Source organism: Chiloscyllium plagiosum, unplaced genomic scaffold, assembly GCF_037043375.1.
Source record: "Chiloscyllium plagiosum isolate Xiang-an unplaced genomic scaffold, Cpla_swu_hap1 HiC_scaffold_12, whole genome shotgun sequence".
NCBI classification, from domain to species: domain Eukaryota; kingdom Metazoa; phylum Chordata; class Chondrichthyes; order Orectolobiformes; family Hemiscylliidae; genus Chiloscyllium; species Chiloscyllium plagiosum.
Window position 1 is genome coordinate 36,326,966 of NW_028270150.1, and position 24,023 is coordinate 36,350,988.

The 24,023-nt window shown below is 39.2% G+C and overlaps 2 protein-coding genes across 3 annotated transcripts in view; one reads left to right on the forward strand and one right to left on the reverse strand.

The window, feature by feature from the left end:
• col8a1a (collagen, type VIII, alpha 1a) overlaps positions 1-4,606 on the forward strand; it is a 140,151-nt gene extending 135,545 nt beyond the window's left edge. For both annotated transcript variants that reach the window (XM_043701141.2, XM_043701142.2), the window contains one exon: positions 99-4,606. In XM_043701141.2, coding sequence (XP_043557076.1) covers positions 99-2,029 — 1,931 coding nt within the window. In that variant the 3' untranslated portion in view covers positions 2,030-4,606. The remainder of the gene's footprint in view (positions 1-98) is intronic.
• A 7,108-nt stretch (positions 4,607-11,714) lies between these two features.
• Positions 11,715-24,023, reverse strand: part of LOC122555294 (type 2 lactosamine alpha-2,3-sialyltransferase-like) — a 40,401-nt gene continuing 28,092 nt past the window's right edge. The window contains exons 9-10 of the mRNA XM_087993194.1: positions 16,927-17,079; positions 11,715-14,195 (exon numbers count right to left, since the gene is read on the reverse strand). Coding sequence (XP_087849320.1) covers positions 14,106-14,195; positions 16,927-17,079 — 243 coding nt within the window. The 3' untranslated portion in view covers positions 11,715-14,105. The remainder of the gene's footprint in view (positions 14,196-16,926; positions 17,080-24,023) is intronic.

Consider the following 24,023-nt stretch of genomic DNA (forward strand, 5'->3'; position numbering starts at 1 on the left):
TTTCCAAACATTAAATGATATCAAAAGTTTCAACATTTTCATAACTATTAAAATCAGAAGCAAATATTTTATATTTCAATTATTTTTTTCTTTTGTAGAAATGATACCGACATTTCCAAGTGCAATGAAAGGTGAGAAGGGTCCATCAGGAGAGCCTGGTGCAAGAGGACCAACTGGGCCACCTGGTCTGCCAGGAATACCGGGACGTGATCTTCAAGGGCAAGTCGGAAAACCAGGTCTGCCAGGTCAACCAGGTTTTCCAAGTGTTGGGAAGCCTGGAATGCCAGGAATGCCAGGTAAACCAGGAGAGATGGGATTGCCAGGTCGCAAAGGTGACATGGGACCAAAGGGAGAACAAGGGCCAATGGGACCACCAGGACCACAAGGACTACCAGGTCCTTCAGGAATGCCTGGATTTGGGAAGCCAGGTAGACCAGGATTTCCAGGAAAACAAGGGCCAAGAGGAGAGCCAGGACAGAAAGGAATGCCAGGGTTGCCAGGTCCTGTAGGACCAAAGGGAATACCAGGAATAGGTATAGCTGGATTACCAGGCTTAAGGGGACCACAAGGGCTACCTGGACAACCAGGGCCTGCAGGTCTACCAGGCATCTCAAAAGCAGGATTTAGTGGTCTTCCAGGAGCTCCGGGAGCCCCAGGCAAACAAGGATTCCCAGGTCAACCAGGATTGCAAGGTTTTCCAGGGCCCCGTGGTGTCCAAGGACCTCCAGGAATGCCAGGTATTGGAAAGCCAGGTCAAGATGGACTTCCCGGTCAACCTGGCTTTCCAGGGGCCAAAGGTGAGAAAGGACTACCTGGTTTACAAGGGCCCCCAGGAATATCAGGAGTCGGAAAACCAGGGTTTCCGGGTCCAAAAGGTGAACGTGGTCAGCCTGGGCCTCCGGGGAAGCAGGGATTTAAAGGTGAACCTGCGGCTGCTGGTGCTCCTGGAATTCCTGGTGCTCCAGGTGCAAGAGGACTGCCTGGGCCTCCAGGTCAAATTGGACCTCCGGGTGGTTTGGGTTTCCCAGGAGTGAAAGGAGAGTATGGGCAGCCTGGTGCTCAAGGCCCTCCAGGCCCAAAAGGGGAAGCTGGTATCCAGGGTTTGCCAGGTATACCAGGGTATCTTGGTGAAGATGGGCAACCAGGTCCACGAGGATTGCCAGGACCAACAGGACCAAAAGGAGATATGGGACATAAAGGCCCATCTGGTTTGCCTGGACGACCAGGAATACCAGGATTGAAAGGGGAAGTTGGGTTTCGTGGAGAGAAGGGTATCCAAGGCCCCACTGGAATACCTGGGATTGCTGGTCCGGGTGGTCCAATAGGGCCACCAGGTCTTCCTGGGCCAAAAGGAGAGAAAGGCCTACCAGGGCCACCAGGGCTACCTGGCATAGGGAAACCTGGAGTTCCAGGACACATTGGACCAACAGGAAAACCTGGTCCAGAAGGTTTCAAAGGATTGTCAGGAGCACCAGGCCCTCCTGGCCCTCCAGGACCTCCAGGTCCACCAGGCCCACCAACTGATATAAGACAGTTTCAACTTCCAGAGATGGGGCCAGGAATTGACGGCATTAAGGCACCACAAGGTTATGCTCAGCCAAGTAAAAAAGGGAAACCTATAGGAATTAGTCCGGAGATGCCTGCATTCACTGCGAAGCTAACAATACCTTTCCCGCCAGCAGGATCTCCTGTCAAATTTGACAAAATCTTATACAATGGCAGACAAAGCTACAATCCGCAAACTGGCATTTTTACATGTGAGATACCAGGAATTTATTATTTTTCATATCATGTTCATTGCAAAGGTGCTAATGTATGGGTAGCATTATACAAGAACAATGAACCACAAATGTATACTTACGATGAATACAAGAAGGGGATTCTTGACCAAGCTTCTGGGAGCTCAGTTCTTGAACTCATGCATGGTGACAAAGTCTGGATACAGCTTCCATCTGAACAGGCAGCAGGACTTTATTCAGGCCCTTATGTGCATTCATCATTTTCTGGATATTTATTGTATCCAATGTAAAAACAAATGTAAACCAGTAAAGCTTTTAAAACATGGTCTTTGTTATCTTACAAAAGTTAAATTTTCACTACAAAAGCAATCACTGACATTTGTAGGATGATTAACTGCCATTCTTTCTTTTATTGGAAGGTCATTGCTAGGAGAACCCAAAGAAAGAATAGACTTGTCTGTTTTACACATTCTAAATGCGCATTAAAGTGTTGGAAAACACAGAATGATACTCCAAGACCCAAGACTGAATTCAAATCAATGAAATAAAAAATACACGTTCTGCTAGGAACCCTAAGTGTAAACTTGCAGATCGTCTGCATGCTTCTCAAACTCAACTCACATCTGCACAAGGGAACTGTTTAGAACAATTGCAACTAATTTTCCAATCACAATCAGAGTTACTAAAAGCACATCGAATATAAGAATAGAGTCAAAATAGCACATCAATGTAGGGGGTATCTAATTAAATTTGGAGTTGAGGTAAGTTTCAGTTTTCAGTGTTAACATATACCTAAATGGTATATCCTACTTATTTTATACATTTGTTGGGTGCAACATGGATTTTCTAGGAGCAATTGTCTCTTTACAAGAGCAAATTCACACAAATAGAAACAACTTAAAGAAAATGGCTGAATTGCAAAAGAGAGAAAAGGGATAAAAGACTATTTTCATCTCTAAAGTATGATTAAACATGAACAAATTATTGTGGTATCTCCTTCATCTGGTAAACAGTAAGGAGGTCATAGCAATACATCAAGGATTTAAAGCAGCCTACCATGTACTGAGCTGCAATATTTGTCATCCACCTTTCCAGTGAAAAATAATACATTTGATAAGCAGAGGCCTGAACACCGATAAAATGTGATGAACAATAGGTTTCTTGTGAAACATGTAGAAATTGATTTTCTTCTAAGGAGAGGGAAGATGAAAGATTTTTGTGCAGTCCACTGTAGCCTTGCAATTTCTGTTCATTAGCTCTTTTTAAAAAAAATAGTAAAATGCTAGTATTTATCCAATGTCTGCACTTCCACACCACTTAGGTGAAACAGCCTAGAGCCATAGATATAGATTGTACAGAGAGTGGCAAAAAAAACTATTTTGGATTAGGCATTTCTTTAATAAATGCATGAATTAGCAGGTCAGTTGCAAATAAATACACTAGGATACCCATAAATAGATACAACACTGTGGGCTTTTTAATTACCAAATGATTATAATTTTGAATGTGCAAAACATGCTTGTACCACCAATTCTATCTGATGTTAAAAGAAAGTTTTATGCCAGTTATACATTGCTTTATTTTTGTTTTTTAAATATATGTGTAAAGAGCTCATCAAGCTTTCAACCTATAGAAAAAAATGTTTTGTCCAAGATTACCTGAACCAGGCATAAAAGCTGAAGTACATAACTACAGTTTGCTGATGACTTCTACCAATTGTAACTATGAATAAAATTTCCAGCTTTTCAACAATAATTTATTTGTTTTACTACTGATTGTCTAAAGTTGTATATGAGCAGAAAGGCTGCATCAAAATGTGAAATGTTTCAAACAAGAGCCAAATAAGATGCTAGAGCAATTTGTTCATTTGAAATAAAATTTCTGTTGCTCATGCCAACTTTTCATCAGCTTTTCACAAACTGAATCATTCACAATGTTTTTACAGCTTGAGAGATTTATCATGTTTCCTTTCATTCAACGGTTTGAATTGAAATCATTTTTGACTTTAATTCCAATTAAGTTTCCAAGGGAATTTGAACCTTTAATGAGACTGGATTAAAGATTTAGCCATTGGATTAAATTTTTTCAACCTTACTCTTTGACACCTTCTTGATAGCTCACAATTTATGATAAACAGCTCGAAAATGGTGTGTTGATTTGGTTTTAATTGACACTGTATCAGTATATCAATTTTGGTTGTGTTGCTACATATAGGAATTATCTTGTCAGGCTTTATTTTGCAGGAAACTATTTTGGTGTGTCACAATGTAACCTTTTTATAGCATTAAGTACTGTGGAATTTTTACTTTTATAATCATTTTTATGGAAGTTTTTTTAAAGGAGTTATAATGACTCGGTGTGTTGGTGTTACACTTATCATATCATACTGTTATGAGCTTAAAGGTTACACCATTATTTCCTCAATCCTGCATCATTCCAAACTCACCATGCCAGACAGGGAGAGGCAGTGACTGGAGGATAAAGAAAATTTATCAAGTCTCCACAGTAAAAGGCAAAATCAGAATCTGTGAACAAATCATCTATCTATGGTTTCAATGTAGAAGCTATGTTGAGGGGGGTGACCAGGACAAAATGTAGGCAATTGAATAATAGAGTATAGTTAACAAAATTTCAACAAAAAGCATAAAATGACCAAATTTTAAAATCTTGCCAAAGTATGTATAGATTATGTATTCTACATGCAGCCTGTCAGTCAGTCATGGTGTTTTCACTTTTGATTACATTCAGGGTCTTACAGAAATCAATGTAATTTTTCCCCCTCTGGCGACTAATGCTTATACTGTATTATCTAAACTTTTTTGTACTGAATTGGAAATTATTGTATTAAATATTTAAACACGTTTTCAGATTCGTTTTGAGAAGAATCTTTTGTTTTGTGAAATGCTTATTTATATTTTGTTTTGTAATGTTGAGGTTTGTTGGGATTATGTTAAGTGAATGTGTAAGTTTGCAGTAAGCAATAATGAAATACCTCAACAAGCCTTCACTTTTTACTTCCATTCAAAATAAATTGATAGGATCTCAATTGTCGTGATTGTTGATTGGCTGGGGTTTTCGAAAAACAGCAGGAGATATTGCTCTTCCCAACTTTAATCGGCTCAGTATTGTTTACCCTTTTAAAAATTACTTTAAGTAAAATTCACAATTGGTTGGGTCAGAGAACAATATGGAGAACGACCTAAGAATGAAGTTCTTAAAAATACACTGAAGATTGTGGTGCAGTATTAGCAACCCTTCCCCTACACTGGGAGGTCTGGGGTTAAGTCCCACCTGTTCAAGAGATGTGTAATAACTTAAAAATATATGGGTTAATATAATTAACCGATCACTAGCAGGGATAAGAACACAAGAACTAGGAGCAGGAGTAGGCAATTCAGTCCTTCAAGCCTGGTCTGCCATTTGATATAATCATGGCTGATCTTGTTTTGGACTCTACTTTCCTATTCGCTTTCCATAACCCTTCAACCCCAATACTAATTAAAACTCTTGACTATCTCCTTAATGTCCCAGTATCCCCTGCACTCCGAGTCGTGATTTCCACAGATTCATGACCCTTTGAAAGTAGTAGTTTCTCCTCATCCATTTTAAATCAACTAACTCTTATCGTAAAACTATGACATTTCCTTCTGGATTGCCCCACATGAGGAAGCATCCTTTCTATGTCTATCCTATCTTGGTCAATCCCGTTAGCATCTTGTACATCTCAATTACATTTCCTCTCGTTCTTCTGAACTCCAGTGAGTAAATTTCTCAATTGTTCTACATAAGACGAATCCCTCATCTCTGGAATCAATCTAGTGAACATCCTCTAAACTTCCTCCAACTACATCTTTCCTCAAGTAAAGGGACCCAAATCCAGGCTCAGATATAGTAGAATCAAATGGTAGGAGCAAGAGTCTGACCTCAGACTAAATATGCAAAGCCTGCTATCCTAAGGAGAAACCAAAGAATAACAACAACATATACTTATATAGCACCTTTAAAGACATGCCCTCAGCATCAACCTTAAAACTCAATCCTGTAATCTCCACCCCAGATCAGATATTGTTTATTTTGAAACTCAGCCAAGCATTCACAATAACTTTAGCTGTAATAAGACCTAACAAATGGAGTCCATTAAAACAGAGAAACTCTGTGTCCTCTCTAAGCTACACCTAATGTCTTGTCAAAGTGTTCCAGGATCAGATTTGTTTTTTGTTTAAGTGAAAGATTCAGATAACCTTTTCTAAATTAAATGGGCTCTTTGTTTTTAAAATCATGATATCACAAACAACATTTTCTTCAGTTTTGAATAAAAGGGGGAGGACTCTACTGCATCTCAACACTTACATAATGCTGATCAAAGAAATTTTCAGGACAAAGTCCCAGAACCAAATCACTACAGTAAAAACACATCTAACTTACAATATAATATCTAATGACCGAAATGAAAAAAAGACCATTGAACAACAACCAAAAAAAAGTCTGTTAATGAAGAAATTCCAGGCGTAGATTCTCCCCTCAGGGCTGATGATTCCCACTCAACCTAAGGTTCCATGAACAAAGTCTCCTGCCAAATGCCAATTGCCCACAATGAAGTAGGCAATAGTCAGGTCCACGCCCCCCCCAACAAACCGTCCTGGCACCTTCCCCTGCCACCGCAGGAATTGCAAAACCTCATCTTCCGCTTCAGAACACTTCAACCCCAGGGCATCAATGTGGACTTCACCAGTTTCATCATTCCTCCCCCCCCCCTTCAGTTCCAACCTTCCACTTCAGCACTGTCCTCATGACCTGTCCTACCTGCCAATCTCCCTTCCCACCTATCTGCTCCACCTTCCCTTCTGATCTATCCCCACCCCCATTCACCTTTGTACTCTTTGCTACCTTCTCCCCAGCCCCCCCACCTCCCCATTTATCTCTCCACCCTGGAGGCTTCCTGCCTCTATTCCTAATGAAGGGCTTTTGCCCAAAACATCGATTTTCCTGCTCCTCAGATGCTGCCTGACCTGGTGTGCTTTTCCAGCACCACTCTGATCTGAACAAATAGTGGGGCTGCTACAGGCACCTTTATCCTGGGGCACCAAAAACATCCCAGATTGTGCAAATGGGGTCACAGTCCTGGAATGGGGACCCACGTGCTACTTCTAAATACCTCACACACACCCCCTCCCACCCCATTCCAACATGGGCATATCTATGAAAATGTGGGTCTTCATTTTGAGTGCTGCCCAAAGAATGAAGTTGAAGGTGATGACAATGGGACAACACTAGAACACTTCCATGATTTGAGACATTCTCAATTAGATTAAAATGATAGAAAATTGATGTGCTCATATTAGTGTAGCAGGGAACACTATCTTTATCAGATCATTCATGTAGTTTATATTCAATATTGGCATGAATCTACAAACTGCATGAACAGCAATGCTATAAATAATTTAACGGTTACAGAATGTTAATTCTCAGTTGTGCACTGGGAAACTCCAGACTCAAATACACAAAGGAATGAGAATAAGACATTTTGAGTGTTATTTTCACAATTAGTGACACATTTAGCTAGAGAGTTAGATAGTGAAAACAACAAGTAGCTAACATCTGAAAGGATGTGGATAACTGAAAGGAATTGGCAAGAGACAAATACCACGAACTGTAAAGAGCATTGCACCTTTAATTACACATGCATCAACAATCTCACAAAAGGATTAGTTGCCAAAGCAATCCATTACATTTGCTATGACTAATTAGATTTGAAGAGGTGTTTGGAGCTCAAGGACTATAGCAGTGATGAGTGTGTTAAGCAAAAGAAGCACAATGTCAACAAGAAATGCACATTAAATTTTGTGGATTATGCGAAAGGTTTTCACCAGTAAGCTGGTAAAACCTGTTCAAAGTGTTGGAAGTGATCAGAATTGACTGAAGAGAAAATAAAAAGAACTATAGCTGTATACGCAGGATGGACAACTACAGTAGGAAAGTATTTGGTGAATCTAAATATGCTGTAATTAGACGTGGGGGCAACACAAGGCCCTCACCATTGCTCTTTTCAATCTACCTATGGTGAAGGAAATTTTTAAAATTTTTGATTAGGATGTGGGTGTTGCTGACCAGAACAGCGTTAACGTTGTCTGATTTCTAAGAATAGTTTGAGGGGGGTCTGGAGTCAAATGTAGGCCAGATTAGGTAAAGGCAGGAGATTCCTTTTCGTGAAGGGCATTAGTGAACCAGATAGTTTTACAACAATTAATACACAGTTACCATTAGTCTAGCTTCCATTTTCACATTTTATTTGATTGACATTTCATTGTCTGCCGCAGTACAATTCAAATCCATGGATTACTCATCCAGTGACGTTACCATGCCACATGTCCCATCATGAATCACTAGATGAAGTTCAGAAAGGCATTCAAAGAAGATGTCAATTGTTGGAGGCAGTGAAATTTACAGATGACCAACCCCTAGTGTATAGAACATAGCAGATGGTGCAGTTATGAATGAATAGTATGAGCTGGTCATAGAGCATTAGAGCTACACAGCATGGAAGCAGACCCTTCAGTCCAAAATTAATGTCCTAAATTAATCTACTCCCATTTGCCAGCATTCGACCCATATCCCACTAGACCCTTCCTATTCATGTACCCATCCAGATGCCTTTTAAATGTTTTAATTGTACCAGCCTCCACCATTTAATTTGGCAGCTTATTCCTTACACGCATCACCCTCTATGTGAAAAGATTGCCCTTAAGTCTCTTTTAAACCTTTTCCCTCTCACCTTAAACCTTGGCCCTCTAGCTTTGGGGAAAAGACCTTGGCTATTCACCCTATCCATGCCCCTCATGATTTTATAAATTTTTATGAGGTCACCCCTCAGCCTCCGATGCTCCAGGGAAAATAGTTCCAGCCTGTTCAGCCTCTCCCTATAGCTCAAACCCTCCAACCCTGGCAACATTCTTGTAAATCTTTTCTGAACCCTTTCAAATTTCACAACATCCTTCCAATAGCAGGGTGACCAGAACTGAACACAGTATTCCAAAAGTGGCCTAATCAATGTTCTGTACATCCACAACATGACCTCCCAACTCTCATACTCAGTGCACTGACTAATAAAGGCAAGCATACCAAATACATTCTTCACTATCCTATCTACTTGGGACTCGGAACTATCAACCTGCACTACAAGCTTATAGAATAAAAATTATATAAAAGACAAAAGTCATAAAGATTGACAGAAATAATGATGGGAAAGAAGATGTCAAAAATGAAAAACAACTGGAATAGGTATCATTAAAGAATCTGAGAAGCATCTTGTCAGAATATGGTTACTGCCTTAAATAAATTGAAGCTAGACGAGCAAGGGCAAAAAAATGCAACCTCCAATCATAATGTATTAAACAGCATAGGAATAAGTAGAAATCTTCTTCAAAAATATCAATACTGTGAATGGGGTATCTTGTTCGTTATGACCTGAAGGTTTGGGGTGCGGTTGGGACGGTGGTTAATCAGCTCTCCACTGAGCAAAGTGGCTGTAACAAAGATATTGTTATCCCTTTGGCATAGAACTATATTTCACCTCAATAAATATGTCATTAACTAGGTCACCAAAAACAGGGCACCAACTGTAAGGCCTTTTTGAATAAAAAAAGAGTAATTTTATTACTTGCTAACCCCAAGAAAGATAATAAAGTCAGGACACCAAATGTGTACACATGCCTAAAGACAATGTTTAAAAGGCAATTGTGTCCAGTATGTAATGCCATTGGTAAAAATGGACTATCTATTTTTGGTCTTCTGATTTCAATACCTGGGACCATCATGGATTAAACATGGATGTAAAATGGCTGCAATCAAGTGACCAGTTTGGAAAAACTTCTGATGAAACCAATAAGAAACAAGAACCAGTTATGAGCCTTCCCTAATCTGTTTGCAAAATGCATCAAAACATAGATTTGTATCACTCTGAGTTACACCTTGGACTCACACCTTGAAGACTATGTTGAAATGGCAGCTAATGAGATGTTTTCCCAGTGTCTTTGCCAACATTTATCCCGCAAATCAAATTTATCATCAAGCTATCTGTTTTATTGCTGCGTAGGGCTTTTCTGTGTTGCAAATTGACTGCCACATTTCTTTTTTCTTGTACTATAACATCGACTGTATTTCAAAACTAGTTCATTTGATGTGACACACTTTGGAAGCTTTTTGGATAATGTAATGTACCACAGAGGAACAGATTTGGTCTTTCTACAGGATACATGTAAAATGTGGTGACTTTTTTGTCCCCTGGAGGAGTATTTTGTATTAGCTTTTTAACTGGAGATAAAGGGTGCTTTTTACCATATGCTCTGGTTGCTGAACCGTAACTTACTATATAGTAGGATGCATGGAGGAGTGTTGGATGATTTCCTTATTTGACGCATGATACAATGAGTCATAAAGTTATTATGTAACAGTTTGACCGATAGTCCAAAGATTACCTACTTGTTGGTTTTTTTTTATAACTTTTATAAATGATATACATTCCAAGTTTGAAAATTGTCCAAGATGATAAGATCTAGAAAAATGTATTGATCAAATGCAGAAACGTGACTTCAATGAATGGGAATTTGGGGGGAGGGGAAGAGAGGAGACACCAAGAGGTGTATAGAATGCAAAAATCAATCCAACATCATGTTGCACTTCTCCACTGAAGTTAAAAGCTTATCCTGTAGGTGTCAGGCTCCAGTAAATGTCATCAGCCCTGCAAACAATCTCAGCTCAACAGCCAAATGCACACTTTCCAGCAGATGTCAGCAAAGAGTAAACAGCAGGAGGAATTTACACGATCTTTCCCGTTTGTAGCCTTAAGCGTAGACACCAATTGACACCTACACTTAACGTATGGTGGGGTATTGCCAATAGCTCCCTTCATAATTTGCACTTCTACCTCGAGATCAGCCCCAAAATGGAAATAAACTAAATGATTTAAAATGAAAATTTGCCTTTTTGGTAAAGGTCAGCATATTTAATGTCACTCGTTTTTAATGCTCCTGAAATCCAAAAGGCGATGCATTGAAGTGCAGAAAAGGGAAAATTACTACCCACCCAAATACTTGCATGATCTGGCAACATCGGAACTGATCCTTCCCCACCTACCTATCAGTCACCCTACCCATTTATCTATTTACCTCATCCATCTTCCACGTTACTCATTCATCCAATCACCTGCTTACTCACACAGGATATTTAAACGTACATGACAGAAGGCAGCACAGTAGAAGGGGAGAGAGCATAACTTCTGTGTTAATTCTCGTCTCTACATGAATTCCTATGCTCAGAAATTTTCTGGCTGCAGCTTTAGAAGTTTGGTCTTTTTAAAGTGATCCAGGCAAGTGGGTAATTTTCTGTTTGTTGAGCATTGAACACTACAGTTCCAGTGTTGATTCGAAGGTTTGGGCCACTGCTTCTATCCTAATTTGCAGGATCAGTTCTCTTCTGTGCCTTGATCAAGTGGCTACTCTTGTTGTGAAGGCTTGCATGTTCAATTTAAAATAGGATGCAGCAGATCACAAAGAGCCAACACTTTGTGTTATTGAGCATGGAGATCCAAATTTACTGTGCCCAAGGCAATTAATGCAGGGATGGGAAAAGGGGAAAGAAGACTAAGAGGATTTCCTGCACAGCCTAGGCATGAAGTCTAACAGTACTTCAAAAAAAATACTTCCCCATTTTGAACCAAACATGACTAGTGCCAGCAAAACAATGATTCATTCTGCGTTTGTTTTTTTAAAAACGATCACAAGTATGAGTGACTTGGTTCTCCCTAGCCCAGTGTGGCTTCTATTGCAACCCTACCACTATCTTAACTCAGATCAAGGTACAGGGATTGAACTGTTCTTGCTGCCCAGGTGAGACTGAGAAGGGGAAGTACAACTATGTCAGAATGTGGTTGTGTTGTTTCTGGAACAGGCAGTAAAGTGAATATTTATTCTTAGAACATTACTTTTCATAAATTTATTTTTAAACATTCACTTACAAACTGAAGGCCAAAAACAAATATCCTTTGAACAATTAAGAAGCAATAAAAGCAGTCTTTTACTTTCAAGCAACATAATTTTCCATTCAGGTAACCTACACAATGCTGCTTCTAAATTTGATGATGCAGACAGGAAAGATCTTATGAAGATCAAAGCAAATCTCCAGTCATCTTAGTAAATAAGTTAGATAACTATGCCCAAACTGAATGGCACAATTGGAAAAATGGCAATTAAATTGCTGAACAGATAATTCCACATTACTAAATCAAAAAACAAACTACAACAAAGCTTCAGGAAGATTCAAAGCTTTTATATTCTTCACTGGAAATATTATCATCATTTTAAAAATTCAAACTATTAGAAAAGTTCTCAACTTGAACATTAATTTAGTTCTGTTTAAAGTAGTTGCAAGTGACATCACTGAGTACTAACTTCAAGAATCTCCATTTTGATCTGAAAGGAGTAGAATACCTTTTCAGTCCTGTAGAGGTGTATGAAAATTCAATTTCTTTAGTCCACTATTCAATTTGGGGAAGTTTCTTTTACACTGGAAAATAACTAATGTAACTCCTTTACTCAAAGCAGGAAACTACAGACCAATTAGCTTAAATATTTGACATTGGGAAAATGTAAGAAGCTATTATTAGTCGTTATAACAGGACATTTGGGTAAGCTCAAAAGTAATTAGGCATAGCCAACATGGTTTTCTCAAAGGGAAGCCTTAGTTAGCTAATTGAGTTCTTTGAAGTAGTAATTTGTACTCTGGATAAGAATATAATTGACTTAGATTTCCAGAACACATTTGATAAGGTGCCACATCAAAAGTTGTTGCAGAAAAATAAAAAGTTCATGGGTGTCAGAGGTAACGTATAGCATGGATAAAAGATTGGGTATCTAAAAGGAAGCAGAGCGTAGAAATAAATTAGTCTTTTTCAGGCTGGGAGGATGTCATGAGTGTCCCACATGGGCCAGTGTTGGGTCCTGAACACTTTACAGTTTACATAGATGATTTGGATGAAGGGATCGAACGTTGTGTTGTTAAATTTTCTGATGACACAAAGTAAGGTAGGAAAGTGAGTGATAAAAACAAAAAAGGACAAGGGATCCTATAAGGGGATATGGATAGGTCAATTGAGTGGGCAGAGATCTGGAAAATGATCTATAATATGGAAAATTGTCAATCTTTAATGAAATAATAAAAGAATAGTATTATCTAAGTGGCAAAAGGTTGCAGAGCTCACATGCTGAGAGATCTACATGTCCTAGTATATGAATATTGGAAGGCTAGCACACAGGTACAGCAAATAATCAGGAAGGCAGATTGAATGTTATGCTTTATTGTAAAGGAAAATCGAATGCAAGAATGATCAAATGAAAGTTATGCTTCACTTATACATTGGTGAGACCGCATTTAGAGTATTATGTACAGTACTGGTCACTGCACTTACAGAAGGATGTCAATGTCTTGGAAGTTCAAAAAATGTTCACTATCCAATGCCTGGAATGAGCAGATTGCCTTATGTGGAAAGGCTAGACAAACCATGCCTGTACCCTCTGGAGTTTAGAAGATTCACGAGGCAACAACCGAAATGTACAAGTCTGGAGTGTCCTTGAATGGGAGGATCTATTGAAAGAATGTTTCCTGCTTTGTGAGAATCTAGAACTGGGGGCATAATTTAAACATAAAAGGGGTCACCAAATTAGGACAGATGTGGAAAGAACCTTCAAGAGCTTTTTTGGAATTATCTTCCTCAAAAAAAATGGATGCAGAACTTTAAGGCAGAGGTAGATAGATTCTTGATTGTCAAGGGGATCGATGCGTATTAGGGATATGCAGGAATGTGGAGGGGAGGTTAAATTCAGGTTAGCCATGATTTTATTGAATGCAAGAGCACATTCAAAAGGGCCAAGTAGTCTAATATTTGTTCCTTGTCTGACCATTCACTATCCAAAATGCCCCATGATGTAATCAGGAATCACCAGCAAAATATCTTTGCCATTTACAATAATATCAGAAAGGGATGTTCATATCAATTTCACTTTTTTGACAAAGTTTGAGAGGTTTTAATGATGAAATCCCATTTTTGGCTATGATACATTGCTGTCAATAAGAAGCATTTCCAATGCTTATTCTTGCAGAGTGCAAGAAGATAATTCTCAGCCACACAGCAATTGCAATTCACATGTATTAGAGGTACACATGCAGTATTTCTCTTGCACTCAATTTTTCAACAGTTCAACAATTAGTAGTGGCTTGTTTCCCTGGTAATATATATAAAAAAGTAGAACTCCAGCCAGCATGGGAAGCTGTGTTCAATAGTGTACAGTAGCATTAATTCCAACGATGATTATTTCAAAAATTTCCAGTCAAATCAAAAATTGTATTAGATGATTTCAGCTTCTTCAGAAGCATTTGTTCAGCAGTAATGTTGTGATACATCATCTGCAAATTAAACAGTTCAATTATTAGTGTTCAAAATATACATGGAAATTTCATCTACTAAACCCAAGACAAGCAGCTTTTGTTCTTAACAACACTTCCATTTATAAAACATACATTAGATACACTTAGTTTGGAAGTGACATCATACTGAGTCAGAGTGCTGGGCTTAACTCTTATTTGCAGACCAGAGCAAATTTATCACTATGATTATTGAAAAACTGGCAGTAGTAATGGTGACAGAATACAGATCCTTTTAAGATCAGCATGAGTACAAACATTTAATTTTTGAAAATAACTATACACCTAAAGAATACTGGAGAAAAGTTCAACGAAACTAATGCGTTTCACCAGCAACTGGGGAACTGCACGATTTATAGAATCTGCAGTTCATGTTTTCCATTTTAACCAAACGCAAAGTAGTGCAAATCCCCCACAATGTCTAATTCCACACACCAAAACACTGTCATATTAACTCAGCAATAAAGTCTACTTTCAAAATGAATGATTTCCACGTTCCATCCATCATATTGCAGCCCTTAATGACTGTATTAATAGTTTCCTTTTGATTCTTGCAAAGCGAATGCAGGACTCCTTTCTATTATTAAAAGTGAAGTTTTCATTGTACTGCTAAATTCAAACACATTTACTTTGAGCCAGCAGTACCAAAACAGAAAAAAGGTTAGTGTGTCAAGATTAGGGATTTGTTTAGTTTCTAACCAAATATGTTGGACTCTGTTTAAAGTCTCAGTCAACTGGGTAAACAGCCAGTCAATCCTCACTTACTCTACCTAGGTCCCATGGAGTTTGCTGTCCTTGGCCTACTGCTGCTAGGGGACTACCTTTAAAATTGCAGAAAGTTCTTATTACTTTTGTCCTGAGCAAGAAAGCCACTGAAGCCAGTGATAGGGAAGGCTATTTCTAAAGAAAAAAGTGCATTTTATTTTAAAAGAAAGATCTTTCTTTTGAGGCTGGGGAACAGAAATAATGAATTTTTTTAAAGCTATTTACAAGGCATAGTGAATATAGTGACTGTAATGAAGTCAGCCAGGTAGACATCATAGAATAAGAGTTCCCCGATTGCTAAAAGAATCCAGTCTCAAATCAGAGAGCCCTGACTGATAGGTAAAACTAGGTGTCAGACATTCTGAGCACTCAAAACTGGTTCTGAAGAAGCTGAATCAGTATCAAGGACTCTCCACATACAAATAAAGTGTGATTTGGTTACAGGATACCAGCCTCTGTGGAGTTATTTCAGTGAACAGGATGGTAAAGTATAGGAACCACGGGTCACAATCTAAGGATATGGGATATGCCATTTAGGATGGAGATAAAAAGAGAGAATTCTTCATCAAGAATGTGGTGAGCCTGTAGTATTCTCTACAACAGAAAATGGTTAAGGCTAAAATATTTAAAGTCTTCAAGGAGATATAGTTCATGCTAAAGGAATCAAAGGGATAGAACATACACATGAATAGGTATTGAGTTGGATGATTGGACATGATCATACTGAATGGCAGGGCAGGCTTGAAGGGCTAAAAGATCTACTCCTTTCATTTAAAAAAACAAAAGTTGATACTTTTTCCCTTATCTAGCTTCTCCTTAAATGTATTTGAATAGCAATTGAAACAAAGCCTGGTTAAAATTGGAAGTACTCATTTCTAGCTCAGATGTAATTGGCTGTAAGATCCATATATTCTAGTCAGATATTGAAGGACAGCTGTACTGAGGGTGGTTACACTGATTCCAGATTGAAGTTTACAACCTCAGTGTTCACCCTGGATTTGATTTTCTCTCAACCATTACTGTAAACAATTGATCATTTGAACATTGATCAATTGTCTTCAGTAATGAAATCATTGATCAATTGAACAAAAACAATAATCATTTCATTCCCCTCCTCGACACTGGTGTGAAAATTACTTGTGAGACAAGTGTCACCCACTTCATAGCAATTAATGCAAAATAGTTAGGAACACTTTTGAAAGTTATCAGGCATTCTCATTCAACCTATTATGACTTTTTATTGAACAAAGCAAGATAATATTTTAAAGACAGTGATTCTAGTTAAATAAATTGATACCAGGAACTATTTATACGAAGACAACATATGTGTATTAAAAAGAAAGCGGTGGCACAGTGGTTAGCACTGCTGCCTCACAGCGCCAGAGACCACGTTCAATTCCCGCCTCAGGCGACTGACTGTGTGGAGTCTGCACGTTTTCCCCGTGTCTGTGTGGGTTTCCTCCGGGTGCTCCGGTTTCCTCCCACAGTCCAAATATGTGCAGGTCAGGTGAATTGGCCATGCTAAATTGCCCGTAGTGTTAGGTAAGGGGTAAATGTAGAGGTATGGGTGGGTTGCGCTTCGGCAGGGCGGTGTGGACTTGTTGGGCCGAAGGGCCTGTTTCCACACTGTAAGTAATCTAATCTAATCTAATCTAAAAAAAAAGAACATAGATTTTCTAAAAAAACCACAATGGAATTCTACAAAAAAAAGTGCACTTGTGGGGAAAAACAAATCTTAGACTGAAGCCAGGCAAGTACCAGCTCTAACTAAAATTTATTTAGAACTTTCAACATTCATTAGTGTTGGTTTGGGAACAGTTGTAAGTACAAAGTAGAAATTACTATGTTTTCTGTTATCTCCCTTTAAGTGAGAAATCCTATTTCACAACTTTTATGAAAAGAAGGTGTCTGCAATAGACATAAAACACGGTCTCATTTGGTGGCTTACCTTTCTCATGGCGGACATAGTATCATTGCCATAATAATGCAAAGTGCCATTAGGATTATGGATGTCATATTTAAAGCCAGCTATGTGAACTTTATCACACATAGTAAGTGCCATAGCTATTGCAATAATTCCAGTTGTTGGATACTGTGGCGGCTGTCAGAGACAAGTCAAATGTAAGTGTACTTGAGAAGACAAAGCTGATAGAAACAAGTTAAGGAAAGAGAAAAGTATTTGTACATGGCTAATAGATAATGCAAGACATGGAATAAATAATGCAGTATCTAATCATTCCTGCTAAATTTTAAAAACATATTCCAAAAATATACATCAGTCACTTATAAATCTAGGTGAAACTGAACTATCAGTACAATTTAATACCTTTATTTCAATAATACTTCCCTCTTAAATCAGAGGTACCACAAAAGGACTAGAAGATTTGCTGATCCAATATTGCTGATTGTGGATCCAATATGAATCCTTGGTCATGACTGGAACCAAATTAACATTGTTCTCCACACACATTACTTTTATACTTCTAAGTAAAATTAGAGGGTTTACCAACAAAGGGTAAAGGGGGGGCGGGGGGGGACTCATTAAATTTCCAATTTAAAAAAGGTTCAAGGACAACTAAAAAGATTAAATACCATTTCCTTCAAGAGGTCAGCTCCTCCTTATTCATCTCAGAAGGAGCCAAGTTACAGTCACTAGGAAAAAAATTAACAATATTTCTTAAGTCTGGTTTTGCCATTTGGGGAATAAAAAACTTTGGACTTGAAATAATAAAAACTCTTCACTTGCAATCTGACGAACTATTTTTATTTGCTGTTATCTACAGAAGGGCATCAGTTTAGCTCAGCTGGCTGGATTGTTGGTTTACAGAGAAATTTGATGCGAATAGCATGGGTTCAAATTCCCTCATCGGTTTGAGGTTACCATGAAGGACTCTCCTTCTCAACCTCTCCCCTCAGCTGAGGTCTGGTGGCCTTCAGGTTAAATCACCACCAGTCACTTCTCTCTAACGAGAGAGAGTAGCCCTTTTGGTCTGGTAAGACTATGGCAACACAGCCAACTATCAATGGGAAAATAAGGCCAAATGACGGGAAACAAATTCACAGAATGGTATACAGCAATTTAGGACTAAGGAGAGCAGCACAAGTTCTTCAATCTAGCTTCATACCTTAAGTTTCCCAATGTGCCTGCACTGATTCTATTACTGGCTGCCAATCTCTTGTCTTGACTTTTACCATATCCCTGCACACCATTTCTATCCAAATGATCATCCAATGCCCTCTGCAATGTCTCATTTAAAATGGTCGCCACCACATAGGGAGGCAATAGCCTAGTGCTATTATTGCTAGACTATTAATCCAGAGACCCAGACAACCTAATAAAAATCTGGAATTAAAGAGTCTAATGATGATCACGAAACTGTCAATTGTTGGAAAAACCCAACTGGTCACTAATGTCCTTTAGGGAAGGATACTGTCATCCTTACCTGGTCTGGCCAACATGCGACTCCAGATCCACAGTGGTGTGGCTGATGCTCAACTTTCCTTTGGGCAATTGGGGTTGAGCAATAAATGCTGGTCTAGCCAGTGATGCCCTCATCCCATGAATGAATATAAAACAAAACTGCATTCCATACTGTTTCTACTCACTGAGAAAGGTTTTTCACAACACCTTTACTTCTTTTGCACATCACTTTAAATCTGTGCCTTCTCTTTGTATGAGACAGAGCAGCCTCTCCCCACCTATTGTATCCAGCCCACTCAGAGGAGATTTGATGGAGGTTCAAAATCCTAAAGGAGAGCAGTCCAAATTCTTCAATCTAGCCTCATTGCCTGAAGTTTCCCATTCATGAAACCATTCTTGGAATTGTTTCTACACCTTCTCCAATGCATTCCCATCTTTCCTATCATGTGGCATCCACAACTGCACATAATACTTCAGGTGACTCACAAATGTCTTGTATAAGTCCATCATCACCTCTTTGTTCTTGAATCCACGCCCCTATTTTTAAAGCTGAGAACATCCCTTGCTTTATTACCTGTTCTCACCACCTGTCCTTCAAAATGATCTGTGCGCATCTACACCTCAGTCCCTCTGCTCCTGCACCCCATTTATAATTGTACCCTATTATTTTATGTTGGCTTTCAATTTTCTTCAGACCAAAGTGCACCATTTCACACTTATCAGTATTAAACTTCAACAGCCACCTATCCACCCACACTATCAACCCATTAAAGTCCTTTTGGAGTGCCACAGTCTTCCTCACATTTTACAATTCTTCCAATTTTAGAGCCATCCACAAACTTTGAAATTGTCATCTGCAGACCAACAAGAGACCCCTGGGGAACTCCACTACAAACATTCCTCCAGCCTGAAAAAAGGTGTCTACTGCCTGTTTCCTATGACTCAGCCAATTTTCCATCCTTGTTACTACTGTCCCTTTTATACCATGACTCTCAACTTACTCAAGTCTGTTGCGTGGCACCATATCAAATGCCTTCTAGAAATCCATGAATACCATGTCAACAGCATTGCCCTGAGAGCCTGTACCTCTCCAAAAAAACTCCAGCAAGTTAGCTGAACATGATTTTCCCTGATCAACCCATCTTTTACCATATGATTACAAATTCCATTTCTAATAATTGTCTCAATTCTTCACTTACTCTAATGAAAGTGTTAATTTGGTTCTTTGGGTGCCAGTGAAGTGATTTCCAAAAAATGTCACATCAATATCGACCAGCGAAGAAAGCAAAGAATCAACTTTCACACTAGTGAAATCCCCCTAACTGCATTCATACCTTCCCAATTCTGCAGGCTAAGTAAATGCAGTACTCCCAATTTCACAGGAAGAGAGATGTTGAAATATTGAAGCCAACCTATAACCTCATTTGAGGCTAAAATGAACATATATGAATTGGTACCACTTCTGATTTACTGCAGTGTAACTATAAACCATAGTTGCACTGCAGTAAATCAGGAGTGTTATCAATTCATAAAAAAACAGGCCACAAGCTGTTTATTGATGAGCATCATTTAAAAATCAAATTTTCAAATTACTAAGATTTTTAGTTGGACTTGAATAAATGAACTTGCACAATAAAACTTTGCATTTTAAGTCAGTCACTTCCATTCAACGTGTTTCTGGTAAGCACTACATGCAACAGCAATCATACTACCATCAATGAAGTTCCAAAAATAAAATGCCGATTACAAGTTTCTCAATGGTTGTCTTGGATTTCCTAAGTTTTCTTTTACAAATCTTGTGGAAAGAGAAGCAAGTTTCTGACAACAGATGTAGAACCTACCGCAGGAAAATTGAAGTAGCACTACAAAATGTCCAGAAATAAGATGAAGTCCTACTCAATGACGTCAAAATATGGAAGGGATATGGGTGTCTTCCACAGATGCACAAAAACATTTTTCAAAACAAAAAAAGACACCCAATTGGCCAATAGTACCAGAAGCAACTGTGTCCCTTCTCTCTGGAGAAGGAAGAATTCAGCTGCAAGATGAAGTAGCTTGTTGGTGGATTGCTGAACAGACGTATTAAGTCAACCTTTTGCAGACAGGTTTTATTCTAGTAAATCTAGAACCACTAAATATATTCCTACAAGCTCCTCTGCATAGCATTCACCACAATGTTCTAAATCAAATACTGCAGCATTCATTACCAATACTAGAATCCACCCACAAGAATGTCCTCCTCATGGAGATCTGTGACGTGCGACAAAAGTGAGGGGAATGCCTCAAGGATGAGTCAAGCCACTGTTTAACATGTTCTTACCCACAGAATAAAACCCTTCAGTCAAGATTCCAGATTCCTCCTTCAACAATCCTGCAGAAGTCTGTCCCATTAGCAGGGCAGACTGACCAAGAAGTAGAATGATATACTGTTGAAAGGAAGTGGACCTGAAGGTCCTGAAAATGGATGCCAGACCCCATAAGGTCTCAAGGAAAGGAAACCTCCTGCTGGTGAGAATCTAGCCTTCTACTTCAGCTGATGAATCAGTCGTTCACCAAGAAGCACCAGGGAGCAAAGAGGACACAAAATATGTCGAATGCGCATCAACAGTGCCTCGGTATTACTGCCATTGACTGAGGTGGGTGAATTCTGGCACAGAGGGCTACTATATTGAATCTGTGGCAAACGGTAAGAGAACTAACAAGCGAGAAAAGCCTACTTCTGCATCATTACAAATTTACTTGTCTAGATACACTCTTCAGAACAGTGATATGGATGACCACAGCGCAAGCTACGTGCTGTGTGGCATTACGCACCACTATCCTAGATTCAACACAGATCCAACAGCTCCAACCAGAACACAGCACCTTCTGTGTGTTATCAGCAACAGCAAAAATCTATTCAACCATGATCTGTAAACTCATGCTTCGATATATCCTTCACTATACCATTACAAATCAATAGATGCCAACCTATCGGATCTACAGGAAAAAAGGGCTACATGCAGGCTAAGGAGGAACAGCATGTTAATCAACAGAGCTGAGAGATCATCCAACCAAGGATCTGTGATCTTACCAAATCCAAATGTGAAACAGTGGACAAATAAACAACGAATGGGAGGAGGAACCTTCACAAAACATTCCAAATCCTCAACTAATGGCAATGTCCAGCACATCACAGAAGGACAAGGGAGAACCATTCCAATCACCTTGCCAGAAGCATCAATTGATCCATCTTGGCCTTTTCCTGGTGTCTCCAAAGTAGCCAGTTTTCAGCCAATTTGATTCACTTTAAATGGTCATCAAGAAATTACTGACTACACTAGTTACAGCAAAAGATTATAGATCCATATATCATCCCAACAGTCACAATAAAGACTTGTGCAACTTGTTTCAGAGCACTTACTGGCCAAAGTGTTTTTACAATTGGCGGCAGAAACTAGCTAACTATCAATCTATTAGCTTAAAATTTATCGTGGGGAAAGCACTTGAGCAACTAACTTTTAGCAGCACATTTGGAAAACCATGATCTAATCAAGCAGAGTCAGTATGGCTTCATGAAAGGGATGAATAGTGTCTGACTAATTTATTAGGAGTTTAAGGGAGTCTTAACCAGAGTGGATAGAGGGAGATTAGCAGATGTGTTGTTTTTAGACTTCCTGAAGGCATTTGACAAGATATTTCACAAAATGGTTAAGTCATAGCATGGAGTCTATGAATTAGTGCAGTAACATACCTTCATGTCACCACATTCTACTTAACACCATAGAAGTACTCACACCACAGTGGACTGTAGTAGTTCAACAGCACCAGTGATGCCAGGATCCCATGAATGGACGTTTAAAAGAATCATATGCTCAGACTAGTTAACAAGTCTCAACATTCTAAGGAGGGTTAAACTTACTTCTCTACTCAACATGCCCTGCTTCAATTCAAACCACATTCTAAAGTTTGCACTTTGGTGCTTGCCCTTAATTACAGTGTAGACTGTGCGCTGCCCATTTGCCAACCATTTGGCATTTTAAAATTATCAGCTCTTTAGAGCAGCAACTGTGTTAATATGCTGCTTCTCCTCAATGAGGACTTCATTTACCCACACCAGCATCTCCACATCAGTAAATGCCTTCTTCTGCTGCATTGGACACCTCTGCTATCATCTCACACTTACCATCCTCCAAATGGGCTGACCGGGATATGTGGAAGGGTCACTGACAGGTTATGCCCTCATCCTGAGAGTTGAAGATTTTTTTAAATCAGTCTCCCCTCATGCCAGCCTCCAATTTTTAGCTGCTTTTTGTCTGCCAAATCCAAATCCCTGACCAGTTACTCTGGATTGGCACTGCACAGTAGAAACCCTGTCATCCTTTAAAAACATGAAACCTTTAAACTCTGCAGATCAGAAGCAAGATGATCTTGCTACGAGCTAGAATCCAGGGCCGACATGGCTTATTGAAAAAAAACTAAAATGTATTAGCATGAAATATATGTATCCTTAGGGATAGGACATTCTAAAGTTGCAACTCATTCTGGAGGCTCACAAAACCCTCGTGAACTTGGATATGGGAGTGTACCACTTGTGTATATGCTTCAACTTGGCACACAGTGCTCTTAAAGCACTTAAAGAGTTCTTGATGATTAATAAGCCCGTGTAAAGGTATAAATCCATAGGTCCATTTCCTTTTCTCATAGGAACAACCAAAAGGGAGCACCAATCTGAACTTTCTTAGTGCGGATGTATTTAAACCAGTGCTTGCAAAATCTAGGAGCTCTACTTTACATCATCCTTTGTGCCAGGCATCATTCTGGGAGATTTGAGATTATCTACTGTGTGGAAACAGGCCACTCGGCCCAACATGTCCACACCGACCCTCTGAAGAATAACCCATCCAGTCCCATTTCCCTCTGACTAATGCTCCTAACGCTACAGGCAATTGAGCATGGCCAATTCACCTGACCTGCACATCTTTGGATAGTAGGAGGAAACCTGAATGTGCAAACTCCACATAGACAGACAGTCAGCAGAGGTGGGAATCGAACCGGGTCCCTGGCACTGTGAGGCAGCAGGGCTAACCACTGAGCCACCGTGCCGCCTTTGACTAGATCCCTGGACAAACAAAAACTTTTACAAGAGGTCTATCACCAATTGTTATGCACATAGCTTTCAAGCAGAGAGGCCAGTACTTCATAATATGTAACAGTGGTGCAGTGTGACAGCATACTGTTGCGAAGGGCTTAATGTATAACTATCCTCATCCTTCAAATGAACACCCATTTATTAGTCTTCCTTACCTTGGTTATATTTCCTCAATCCAAAAGAATTTCTCATTTGCTATCATGGGCAAAAGACTCAGGATATAGTATTTATGCAATTGGAAACTGCTTGCTAAGACTGCTACATAAACTGTACAATATGGACAGTTTCCAGGTATCCTACGTTCCTCAGGGAGACCACCTGCATTACAACTTCTATGCTAGCTTTCCCAAAGAGGACAGTTCTGAAAGACCTTTCAATTATTGTCCCAATGGACAGCCTTTTGAAATATAAAGCTACATAAGACAATTATGGTTAAATTGTTCAAATTAAATCAACTGGGAATTTGGGGATGTCTGGCTTTCATACAACTAGC